The 14,098-nt window shown below is 37.3% G+C and overlaps 1 protein-coding gene across 1 annotated transcript in view; it reads right to left on the bottom strand.

Annotated features, from left to right (window-relative positions):
- Positions 1–10,946, bottom strand: part of PAST1 (Dynamin) — a gene marked incomplete at its 3' end in the record, with an annotated part of 29,912 nt that extends 18,966 nt beyond the window's left edge. The window contains exons 1-3 of the mRNA XM_012937469.2: positions 10,234–10,946; positions 3,794–4,084; positions 1,791–2,072 (exon numbers count right to left, since the gene is read on the bottom strand). Of these exons, the coding sequence (XP_012792923.1) occupies positions 1,791–2,072; positions 3,794–4,084; positions 10,234–10,851 (1,191 nt within the window). The 5' untranslated portion in view covers positions 10,852–10,946. The remainder of the gene's footprint in view (positions 1–1,790; positions 2,073–3,793; positions 4,085–10,233) is intronic.
- Between the last annotated feature and the right edge of the window lie 3,152 nt (positions 10,947–14,098).

Genomic DNA, 14,098 nt, shown 5'->3' on the forward strand with positions numbered 1-14,098 from the left:
AATGATGGTAAGTCAGTTGATGAGGTTGTGAATCTTCATCGACTGAGATGGTTGGGTCACGTGTTACGTATGCATGAACACCAATTACCACGACGTCCAATGCTGACCGGTGTTGGAGATGGTTGGAAGAAAGTGAGGGGCGGCCAAACCAAAACGTGGCATCAGTCCCTGAAGTCACTAACTTCTGGTCTGAGTCATGTTGGTAGACGCAGACTACTTGGTCGGGGTCCGCGTGACTTTCGTAACCAATGGTTGCAGACTCTGGGTGACGTGGCTCAGAATCGATCACAATGGCGTCGGTGTATACACTCTCTGTCTTTCCTTAAACTATGAGATTAAAATCGCTTCATATCTTTCTTTCTACGAACTAATTCTTTCTTCCTGTACTATATCCTTATTGTAATCTTTCCTTTATATATTACCACCTCTGAATTAATTACTTCCATGAATCTTGTGTTCATCTTGCTGTGCTAGTGCGGTATGGCAACTTGGACCGATGCATGTATGTGCCTGGTCCTACGTTGTAGCTGGCTGACTGAAAATATGATTGGAATAATATAGAAACAGGGCTGTACAAATGTGCAAAATGAAGTATATGGTGCTTTGATGGTACTACTTCACTGTATTCGACTTACGAAATCTAGTCTACAAATTATTGAGGCACAATCAAAAGATTTATTGCAAAGTAACTGCCAAACGCAAAAGTAGGTTTATACACACACTAATTTTTTCGTAATTCTGAAATCTACTTACAGTTATTCAGTCAAACGTAATGTAAAACACCACTTGTTCGAAATAAGAATCACTAAACGACTGAAGTGTACACTAAATATTTTACTAACAGCTTGGAGATGAGTTTTTCATCATCCCTGAGTTGGCTTTATACATTATAACCGTTTTAACGTGTAATTACAAACTTCGCATTTCATATACTTTACTCACTGAATAAATTATTAACATTGAAATACTTGTAGATCATATTATTTGTGCTACTTGAAACGATGGTAGTTTATTCCTTTAGAAATACATTATTTGTTTTAAGTAAAACTTTGAAGGAATCTTGTTAGTTAGTTGTAAATAACTACTATTAGAATAAAATATCATAGTACATTTTACGCAATGTGGCAAAAAATATGATGGCATGTTAGTTTTGTTTCCCAATCTATAACATAACAGACAATCAATTAATTTTCAATTCAGTCTGTTTAGCATAATGATCATACAATATGAATGAATCAGGGCCTTCCAGATACTTAAAATATATTTTACATCAAATTTTTATCATACCTATTGGGGAGTTAAAGTTCTACCAAACAACAAAAAAGATTCAACTTAAATTGTGTTAAGTGAAAACCACTGAATGTACTCAAGTATGTGTTGTGATATATATAATGCCCTCTAGAAAATTATACAACCGACGGTATTTCATTCTGAGGAAATGTAAGTCATATCTTGACCGATCATGTCCACGTATGATCTGGCTAATTTCTGACCGGCCAACAATTAATTACCTTACAGTTGAGTTAAATTAATCAAGAATATATAAAATTACATTTTCTAGTTTGAATTAAATGTTGTGTATCGGGAAGTTTTCCAGACAAATAAAGTTGTTAAAATAACTTTGCAAACCAGAAACCAAATAGTAATAATATCTACATATCCTGCTTTAAACATGTCTAGTCTGCATTGGAAAGCTTCACTTATGTAAACTGAAGCAATCAAATATTAAAAACACATATTTACGACTGGAATTCAAGATATTTCCAACAACATCAAAGCAATAGACTTACCATTGGAATCATTTGTACTAATTTTGCTACTTCACTCGATAACATTTCATCAACAGCTTTGATTAATTTTGGTTGTAGTGCAGGAAATGTTCTAAAATCATGTACTTCTAAAGATTCTTGCATTCTGTTAATGTTAGGGAAATCACCAATTGATATATGTTGTGTACGTGATATGATGTCGTATACTTTGGATAAATTATTGATAAGCTCCTTTTTCTTAGCATCTTTACCAACGATTGTTGGCATTTCTTTTTTCAAATGCGAAATAACATAAGCATGAACCTAAAGTAAGGAGAAAATAGTAAATGAGAGCATTTAACAAACATTTGACATATCCAATATAAACAGTATCTAATAATATACAAGATTTAGTATGGTTTAGTATTCTAGAAATTGAAGATTTTGTATGAATCCATAGAAAACATAATCAATGCCCTCTAGAAAGATTACCCAGCTCATTTAATTATTGGGATTGGAGATATATGACACATTACTCATGAAGGATGTAGTATACATGACATTTCTAGTGCTAACCAATATGTAAGAGTTAACATACAGATAGGATTTATAATTTAATCACTTTCATAACTAAATATGGGATTTCTATAGTAGTAACAAGATAGTCATTAGTACTAATATTATATTATATATGTTAGGTATCAATGGGATAGAAAGCGTTCTTAGGAATTCTTTTTTAAGAAAACCTCAATTGACTTGGCTAGAAAAATGATCTTAGAAATTTAGGAATATGAGTGTGCTCAGAATGAATCATTCAAGTAAGTCCCAATAAAGATAAAATACAGACTCTGGCCTTTGAGATTACTTTCAAGTTATAGTTTTTTTCTAATTAACGTATACATCGACCATAGGTCTATTAATAACAATTTTGCCTAACTGAAGTTGAGTCCCATACATCCTAATTCGATTACAGAAGCCGGGTAGCACTACATACAGTGTGGCTGGAAGCAAATTACACTAATCTATACTTGGTGAGATACATCACAGACAGACTGACGTGAATTAATTAACGAACCATAATGATTGGTACAAAACTTTATCAATATTTTCATGACTTCAATCAACGCTACAAATTTACAACTCATGTTCATGAGTGTGTTGTCAAGATCTTGCCATACGAGATGAGGGGTCGGAAAATATAGAATACTAAGGTATTATGACTAGTAAAGCCATTATTCTATAAAGCTGATGACGAAAGGCTTTAGCTTTTGTGGTTCAAAATCAATCTCAGTGATAAACATACTTTCATTTATTCAATTATTATGCCTCCTAATATTAGAAATCTTAATACTCCATACCCATACGATAAAGAAAATATATTGGGAAAACGTTCAGATACGATGATTGGGAAAAAACTTGGCATTTTGTTGTAACGGAAAGAATATTGTAAAAGTTGGAACTGGATTTCAGGATTACTACTGATTATAATTTCGCTGTACGATTACTGAGTAACTAGAATATTAGCCACATGAATTTCTTTAATCACAAGCTTTCGGTTAACCCATTAACTACTGTTATACTACTTATATTCCTAATTTGTTCCCAGTCTACTATTTACAGTCTACCCTATTCACATCCGCTTTTGGTTTGTTTATGTGTGATTATTTTTTCAGTTTATGGTGTGATGTAGTTCGGTATGTCCGTATATTAATCACATCTGCCTGAAAAATAAATATAGTGGAGGTCGGCTGTTATTTCTAACCTCAAGGCGGAGGCTAAAGAAGAGCTTGCGAATAATGAGTCAACAGGAGCCTAGCTACCTGCCTAAGTTCAATAGCGCTGGTCGGGTTTGTTATTGCCCAAATCAGAGATACTATACTATAGAATAAATAGCAGACTAAATTAGAATTAGGATCCTGATTGGTGATCCGGTACATGATAATCAGGGATCCTCAAAACATAAGTTTTGATCTATCTGCAACGAAACCACAGTAAGATGAAAGTTCAAAAGTGATAATTTGCACAAATGACAACAAAATACTTACTTTGGCAAGACGAGCACGTCTAATGAAATCATTCAATTTTCTCAGAGTACCATTTGCAGGTAGAGTAGCCAAATCACGAAACAAATCCATTTTCTCTAATTCAAACAACTTTCTATTGGTATCAAATACTAACTGACGGTCCCAAAAACTACCAATATATACACGTGCTACTTCAGGTGTATTTAATATTTTTCCTAAACTCCACATTAAAGCACCATACACTCTCATAAGTTGTTGAGAATCAATTGTATCTGCCTTATTTAAAACAATACGTATTTTGTCTTCGTTCGACTAAATACAAAAAAACAACAGATGAAGATTTTTTTAAAGTATACGTATTGCACTATATTACTGAAGAGTATTTTAAACAGAAACATCAGGTATTTTATTTATTTTTAATATGCATTCAACGACTACAGATAACAAAGAAAGTTTATGCACCCATAATAATCGCTTATTAGACCCTATGACTGGGATTTTCTGTTTTATAGACCAGTCTAGGATCAGATTTAGATGTGTACTATATATATATATATAACCAATGGTTGGAGACTCTGGGTGATATGGCTCAGAATCGATCGCAATGGCGTTGATGTATACACTCTCTGTCTTCCCTTAAACTAAGAGATTAAAATCGCTTCATATCTTTCTTTCTACGAACTAATTCTTTCTCCCTGTACTATATCCTTATAGATGAATCTTAGTATCCGAACATATCCAGTCAGACCGTATAAGACAGGAATAATAAGTTGGTTTTCTGACTGATTGTTTAGTAACTAACGTGGTAACACTTGAGTACTGTTTAAAATTTACTTAATGAACTTCTGTATATTGAGATAATATTTTGACAAAATAAAATTCTCAATCACACCGTGTGGAAAAACTCTAAATTAACACAAAAATTCATACACGGCTCTTGAAGAAACTACATAAACACTGGTAATTTAACACATAAACAGTGTGATAAAAAATGAGTGTACGATTTGTACGACATTAACTTCACTTCAAACCAATAAAATAACTTAAGTCAGTTACTTATTCAGGTAGTTAGACGCGATGTGCAGCCCGGTACGTATGTGCATCAGTCCAAGTTACAATACCAGAGAGATAAAATTGTCACATTAGGTCCCATAATAGTAGAGGTATTAACGTCACCTATGACGAAGGCGAGATATCTGTCTATCAACAAAAGGACGAGTATACTGCGCGGCAGTCCGTTCTGTTTTAATTTACGGCAGCGAAACATGGCTATTAAGATAAGAAGATACTCATAAGCTACTAGTATTTGACCACAAATGCCTTAGAAATATTGCTGGCGTCTGCTGGGATCACCGGGTAAGTAATAGTGAGAGCCCCTAAATGCCCTGGTATAGCCGAGAGTGGGAAAAGTCCGCTCTCCCTCTCGAAATGCTCTCACATGGCCACGCGTATATAGCATCTCCCAGGGAAGTCCTACTCACTGCTTTCTCGCACCACGGGTGTTGCTTACGAAAATGAGAGAACGGAAAGCGAATGTCCTGCGCTTTAACCGGATTCCAAACCAATGGTGCACATGGGCTCCAGTATCCTGCGAGAACAAATGGCGTATGAACCAATTGTTAGTCACCGGCTACCATGGGACTGCATCTCCTCACGATGCTCCACTGCCTTGTGGATCAGACATTCAGGTCGAAGGCTCGGGGAGTGGCCCCCTAAGAAAACCGCCTGCTTTGGTTTGGGCACCCGGGCAGTATCACAGCCCTCACACATATCGAATGAGATTCGTGTAGCGCATATATATTTGGTGCCTCTTTGTACCAATATCTATGTGTTAAAATAAAATAAAATATTAAGGAATGATGGTAAATCAGTTGATGAGGTTGTGAATCTTCATCGACTGAGATGGTTGGGTCACGTGTTACGTATGTCTGAACACCGATTACCACGACGTCCAATGCTAACCGGTGTTGGAGATGGTTGGAAGAAAATGAGGAGCGGCCAAACCAAAACGTGGCATCAGTCCCTGAAGTCACTAACTTCTAGTCTGAGTCATGCTGGGAGATGCAGACTACTTGGTCGGGGTCCGCGTGACTTTCGTAACCAATGGTTGCAGACTCTGGGTGACGTGGCTCAGAATCGATCACAATGGCGTCGGTGTATACACTCTCTGTCTTTCCTTAAACTATGAGATTAAAATCGCTTCATATCTTTCTTTCTACGAACTAATTCTTTCTTCCTGTACTATATCCTTATTGTAATCTTTCCTTTATATATTACCACCTCTGAATTAATTACTTCCATGAATCTTGTGTTCATCTTGCTGTGCTAGTGCGGTATGGCAACTTGGACCGATGCATGTATGTGCCTGGTCCTACGTTGTAGCTGACTGAGTATGAGTAGTGAATGGAAAGACTAAGGGTCAAAAATACGATTCATTGAAATATAAGTTAGTGAAATAAAAACACAGAAAAAAGTTATAATAGATCCAAAAGCTGAGAATTCGGGGTAAGACAAAGAATGGATGAACCTGAGCAACTGCAAAGATTTTGAGCCATGTCATTCAAGGCTTCTAACCATTGGTTAAGGTAATTACATAGACCACAACTAGGTATTTTACACCTATTAACATGGTTCAGTTTAATTGTCAATGAATTCAAAGATTGATAGCATGTTTTGGTTTGACCGCCTCCAAAGACAACGTCGACAACCGAGGTAGGCGGTAGGTGGGCATACGTAATGCATGTCACAACCATCTAAGTTGACGAAGATTTAATACCCTACCAACCGATTTGCCATCCTTACCTAATGCCTTATTTCTAAACCAGATACTGCCTACTCGGTGGTTCTAAAATACACGGGCAGTGCTCCGAAAAAGCCTATGATCGAACACTATTAACCCACGAATATCCTCTATTCTTAATGACCATGTTTCACACTCATAAAGTAGGATGAAGCGAACTGCTAAAGCCAGTTATTACTGACATGAATGGGCATAGATTGAAGTTACTACCTTTCGTATTAGCACAGTAAGAGTAATTTTAGATGGTGGTTGGAGGTAGTCAACAGGAAACCCTGGACCCGGGTTTCGTGCTACTTGGCACTCGTCAGCAAGATGTATCTGTAATCTTGAGGGAACTGGTGCTCCCCGGCGGATTCGACCTCGTGTCACCCAGCTTCACAGTCAGAGACGTTACCACTGAGCTATCCGAGCCGCGACTGACCTCCTGTAGGACTGAGATGTAATCACAATTGATTGATCACTGCGTGGTGATCAATGTCATGCTTGTCTAGTCCTCATTAGTGCAGATCGAATGCTATCGATCATGCTGCAATGTGGCCACTAGTCTAGGTGACTCGACACTGCGGGCACTATGTATTGAGATTTTAGATGGTGGTTGGAGGTAGTCAACAGGAACACTGGACTCGGTTTTCGTGCGGTTGCGGCTCGGATAGCTCAGTGGTAACGTCTCTGATTGTGAAGCTGGGTGACACGAGGTCGAATCCGCCGGGAGCACCAGTTCCCTCAAGATTACAGATACACCTTGCTGACGAGTGCCAAGTAGCACGAAACCCGGGTCCAGGGTTTCCTGTTGACTACCTCCAACCACCATCTAATCTCAATACATAGTGCCCGCAGTGTCGAGTCACCTAGACTGGTGGCCACATTGCAACATGATCGATAGCATTCGATCTGCACTAATAGGGACTAGACAAGCATGACATTGATCACCCAGTGATCAATCAATTGTGACAGTAAGAGTAAATCAACAAAATGAGAAACATGTGCATGTAGTGGAGCAGCTTTTTAACCCGAATCGGTGACTGAAAGTTGAGGAGCCTGAACCACCAATCCACCATAAATCCACCGTCAACCATTAGGACTCAGCAGTAACTCGATCCAGAATGAGAGGACTTTCGATCGAACCAAAAAAGAGTTAAGATAAATTTAGATTAGAAATAATAGGATCGTATGAAATGAACGCTTAAAACACACTAATTTCGAATAACTAACCAACATATATGGAAATATATAATTAATTCGTATAAAATACATGTCGGTAATAACAGTAACCAAATAGGCACAAAAATCAATTCCTTTTATTTATTATGTTGATTTATTTTGAACTAACCAACCCTCGACATATTAAATGTCAAAACATTTCTTTAAAAAAGTAAAAGAAAATGAATCATCAGAAATAAACAAATTAGACGTAATGTGCTTCAATCAAAATGAAATTTTCTGTCAATAATGATGTACAAAAAGAATTAAAATCACTGGATGAATTCACTCTGAAACCGTTGAATAGATGGTTAGAGAATGTAAATGAAGGGGAGAAAAGAGTGACAGGAAAACGAGACAAGTTTTTTTATGTGTATTTATTGGGTCATGAATGAATTAAAATGAATACCTGAAAAACTAAAACACTTTATTGAAAATGGGAACAGATGGTCAGAATTTTTTAAAAAAAGTTCAAGACATGAAAGATTCCCAAACTATTAGCATCCTAAGCTAATTTATCGAACGGCTCTTATTCTGGTTGTCTTATTCTATATGATTTTTTCTCATCTATTCGCTGCATCGCTATTTCAGCTTGCATGGTGCACTTCATTATGTTCAGTTCTATGTAACACCTTTTTTTCAATAAAATAACGTATGTTTAAAGCTATTATCATAGAATGTGGAGAATTTTATGCAATATTAGTTGATACAGATTCCGTAAAGTTATCTAAACCAAAATATATTTATATTCGGTGCCATTAGAACTCTCCGACAAAGCATACAATTATAGTAGTGAAAAAATTCGTAGGTACTTAAAAATGAAGCGGAGAAATTTAAGTCTGAGTTCATAAACATTTGCAAAAGAGCAAAAATTCAACTGACTATCGATAACTTGAATTATATATCTCATATCAACCGCTTTTGGTTGTTTAATACCAGACCTGTCAAATCAACACGGAATTCCCACATTCACAGACTATAATAAGTGCTGATGGCCAAACAAGATCACATCAATTTTAACCGGGTTTCCGGTTTGTAAACAACATGGTTATATAACCAGTGATCAAAGGATGAATTAACTTTGTTGTAATACCATGCTCTGTATGTTGGTCGTCGTTAAAAGTCGCTTGCGTAAGGACATAGTACATATTAAGGTCTTTTAAATACATGACTTGATGTTTCAAAAATATCTCATATGAATAATAGTAAATATGGAATCTCGGAAGGGGGACTATATACTAGAATGTTGAAAAAAACCAAAAGTAATCAATAATTAGAAGAGATGAAAATAGAGAGGAGTAAAACTTGAAGACAAATGAACTAGTGACCCGTTCCGGGTTCAAACTTTAAGAACAAACGTCACCTAGCTATAGATTATAATTATCCTGCGTAGTGGTTTAAATTATTTGCGATAGGCACAGTAATGCCTCAGAACACAATTGTGTCTTTAGCTAAAAAATAATCGTTATATTATCGTAGCTAGTCTGATCAAGAGATAAAAGTTTATTGATAAATAAAAAACACATCGATAGTTTAGAGTCATGCATTTCCGAAAACAGTTTGAATTTTTTAAAGCTGAAACCATTAAATTTTTTAAAAAAGATAGAGGAATGAATACATCTACGTTAAGTGGACTAAAATTTATTTGTCTTGCAAACTACTAGCTTTGGATAATTTGTAGCCCCGATGAAGCTTTTCATTACCAACTAAACAGAAACAAATGTAAAAATACATAAGTGAGTGTATCCAACTTAGTTTTTTTCTCAAAACACAAGTTAATATAATTAGCATTCAAAAACTAAGTGACTAAAAGCAACAAGATGTAAGCAAGACGGAAACCATACTATGGAGCTGGGACGCCATAATGTCTAATTAAAGGTTTTTGAAATTCAAAGTTGGATTTGAGCATCAAGATTACGTATGATCAAATTTCATATATACATAAGTCATATGAGTAGAGTGCTCGTAATCTAACATAAAGTCAAAAACAACAATACTAGGGGTTCATGTCTTTTTACTCCAAAATGTTACAAATCTAATCAGATTTCACCGTAACAACCATTTTCACATAAGGCTCACACATCGCTACTGTTCACTGAGGGATTGAAAACAGTAGTTTTATTCTAATATCAACAGCCTAACTTTGACATACATACAAGTAACTCATGAAGGGTTCCTATTGGTAGAGTAAGATCCGATGTAACAAAGTACACTCTTCTGACATATTCGCGAATTTCGTAACTTTTTAAAAAAGTGACCACTTAACATTGAAAGCGGTCGTTCAGAATAAAAATGGGGACACAAATCCTAGCATGAACAACAAGCACTTATCTCGAAATTAAGTATTTAGCTGACCACTTTGGTTCTGCAAGATTCTGGGGAGATTTCGGGAAGAATAATACATGAGTATAAGTGCAACGACAAAAAAAGCTAGCTTTACCAAAATATCAGAAAACCATACCTTTAAAACTTCGATGACCCGCCGGAATTCGTCCGATATATCCAGTTTATGAGCGTCAAAAAGCAAGATGATTCTATCTGCGCGCTCTGCGAACCACTCAATAACACCTGAGAAGTCGTAACCACGATCGACACGTTGCTTCTCGCCACTCAAAATACCAGGTGTATCAATAAACGTTATTCCATCCAAAACACCATTTGGCATGTGTGCACACTGAAAACGATTTAAAAAACCATTTCCAAATTTAGAAAGAGGTCGAAATTGCTTTGAATAATCCATTACAAGAGCATTCCCAGGAATAATCCCGCTTCTTGAATCGTTCATGACAGCTATGAAACTATCTGTAGTTGGTTCGGGACCTATTCGGATGCCAGGGAAATCCTCACCAATTAGGTAACGTATAAAAGTTGTTTTTCCAGTAGAATACTGACCAATAAGCAAAACCATTGGCTTCGACTCGAAATCGCTTTTTTCAAGTGGAGGTGAGTGGAAATCATGGAATTTGTACAAGGTTTCGAGTGGAAGAAGTTTTTTAAAGTACAATTTACTAAGCCCGTCAATCACATTGGCATAAACCTCTTGATCCTTCGGCCTGGAATTCTTTAAAGCGCTTAACATCGCGGAATTTAAATGGTGATCGTACTCCAGAGAGCCTCAAGGTTGTCATTCACTACACAAAAACGAAACCACAATTAGATACCTATCTTGATTAAACATAACTAGCCACTGGATCTCATTAATGGGATTCGTTAACACTATGTACTAGGGCTTGATCCTGTGTCAGATTAAGGGCTATTTTAAACATATGTTTGAACTGTATAGTCAGTTACTATGTTAAGTCCACATAACTTATTCCAGCTTCTGAACAGGTCAATTTACCCTTTCTTGTTGAGTCACGTGTTGAACTTATTAGTTATTCACCTATCAACCCTGAATGTATTTATATAAGTGCATGTGTGTGTACGTCTCATCCTACCCATCACATGTCTGTAGCTTATTTTTGTGCGACTATAAATATTGATTAACGCTTGATAAAAAAAGCAAGTTGGCTAATATAACTTTTCCACCGCGCGTCGTTTTGCTTCTCTTCCTTTTCTTTGCCACCCTCGCTCCGTCTCTCTGACTATCTGTCCAGATCAATGAGTGTAGAAAATATATATATTCAAAAAGCTATTCCCGTATTTGGGTTATATAATTCCGTTATTCACTAGCAACATTTAAGTCGATGATTATGTACGGGAATTGGCAATATATATTTCAATAACGATAATCATGAGATTTAAGTGGAATCGGATTTCGCGCAACCAAAGTGGTGAGCCCGTCGGTAACATCGTCCGACCTAAATAACATCAGAATGAAGGCCACAATAAAGAAAACTACCGAGATCACAGGAAACCCTAAAAGGATAAAGTCATTATAAGATATGGTGAGTACCAATAATGTCCACAAATTACACAAAATAGGACAGAAAATGAATCTCTAAAGTGTACAGTGTAGATAGATAACTAATTTGATGGATAGATGGTATTTACTTCATTCAATATTGCGTGTTTAGTGCAACAAGATATTCTCAAGATATATAGCGCAATGGTAGACAAGTATTGTCTGAAAGTGTCGTGAAAATGACCTTCTTAATATTCATCGAACTTCCATGACTCAGTATGCGTTCCATAGTCAGTATAAATCTTTTTGAACGTATCAAATGAGGTTTGCAAGGGTAGAAATAAAAAGTCATCGTAAATGAGAAACTTTAAATTTTTGAAGCGACTGAGGATAGTCGAGGTTGGGAGTTGAACGGATGTGAAGGACGAGTTGTCAGACGAAACTGGCTGACAGTTATAATAGTCGCCTAAGGAAGATACGAGATATTTTGAGGAGAAACATGGTCAGGCGTATTTTGCTCTGAATAAACTACTGGACTAAGGTTCACTTAAATATTCTCCATTCGAATGACAGAACAGGTACATTACAGACAAGAACAACGGTCATACCAAAAGCGAACTGAAGAAAAACCGCTTTTGAAAATCTATACATAACTTAGGGTTACGAAGGCTCAACCCCAAAACTAATAATGTACAGTAAATTCAATCATGTTAGTGCTTTTTTAGCGAGTTAAGTTGGTGAAGACGTAAGTTGGGCGCAGTCGAGTGGAAACAGGCTTAAATGAACGTATAGTGTTTTGAAGCCTAGCCATGTAAGAGCTTAAACCCAAAATCATTGAAAAAGCTGAGTGTCATTCCGTAGACGACTTGTGCTGCAGTATATCAAACGCCGGTTTTCACTTCCTTGAGAGTATCAGTGGAGAGAGCGTCAGATCATTGTGGTACGTTGACATCCGGAAGTGAGTCTTTCTACTGTCAATAGAGCCTGTCCACTGCACTGTTAGCTCGTGGGTGATAGGAGGTTTTTCGGAATCTTGCGATCTCTAGGAGTGTAGTGAAACAACGAAAAAGTTCAGATTCGATCTAGCACCAATAGCCTGTAGTGGTGGTCGTAGGGTAACAGAAGTTTTCTAACAATTGTTCGACGACGGCGCTAGCTAATGTTTCGGCGGTTATGCCTTTGATGGGTACTGCTCATGGGTCACACACGCTAATAGAGAGGAGTATCTATCTGAATTTAGTGAGGGTCCTAAGACATCGGGATGAACATAGTTGAAACGAGCATGCAGAGTTGTGAAAGAGCCTAAGGAATGCATGCTCTGTCCAATCGCTTTAGGATTTGGCACTTTATTCAGGAGTGTGCCCATTCCCTCGTTTATTTATTATTCCCAGGACAATAATATCGTCCTTAGATGAGCTGGATGCTTACCTAAGAAAAGTATTGAAGACGCTACGTCGATAATACTTCGACACGATTGGGCAATCCTCACTCGTAAATCTGTCACATGGCAAAGTTTCCTGATCCATTTCCACCTGTTCGATCAGTAGTTTAAGTGTGATTGAAGATAATTCTTGCTGATGTTCAGCGTCTTACTCTTGAAGCTGGACGAGTTTAAGAAGTTCAAAAACTTGGAAACTGTTCAAGGAGATTGCACTGGACAAGGCATCTGTCAGCACATTATGTGCCTCAGAAATCTGTTGTACCTCCAGTCAACAGCGAAACGTGGTCCAGGTGTCGAGACTCTCGAGGAGAGTACTTGTTGGAAGAGTCAAGAGAAAGCCTAATAGATTTATGATCGGGAAACAGAGCGTATTTTCGGCCTTTCACAGAGTGTTGAAAGTGTCGTACAGCACAACACATGGCTAGGAGTTCCGTGACAAAAGTTCCAACCATCGATCCAGTGTTTTGTAATCGTCTTCAGGAAAATGTGAAAAGTTGCCAGGTGTTGTTCACCTATTGTTGTAAGAATATTCCTATTGCCTAGTCAGATGTGTCTACAGCGTCACTAATAGATGCTTTGATGAAGTGCGTGGGAGCATCGTTGCTTTTGTGATAATTCCTTTAAAAGTGAAGAATGCTCCCATATGCTTTCGTTCGAATCGATGAATTTCGCATTTCCACGAATATGATCTTTTAAGGGTCTCATGTTAGACGCGCGAATTGACGTGAACCGTTGAAAAGAACTCAACTGGCCGACGAACACACTTAGTTCCTTAACTGTGGCTGGTTTAGGATAATCCAGAATGGTCACCGCTTTGCTTTGCAGTAAGTGGATATCTTGAGCTTCATTAGCACGCCGGAAAATGTCCATGACGTCAGTTGCAATCTGGATGCTCGGATCAATGTCGTATTTTTTTGGGTCGTCCGAAAACAGGGTTCCGGTGCTTGTGCTGAGGCTCCCAGTCCGGACTTTTGATCAGGTAGCCATCTACATATGCACGTACGACGTTGAAACCTCTAAAGACGTCGTCGACGAATCTCT

This window comes from Schistosoma haematobium, chromosome 2, assembly GCF_000699445.3.
Source record: "Schistosoma haematobium chromosome 2, whole genome shotgun sequence".
Taxonomy (NCBI): Eukaryota; Metazoa; Platyhelminthes; class Trematoda; order Strigeidida; family Schistosomatidae; genus Schistosoma; species Schistosoma haematobium.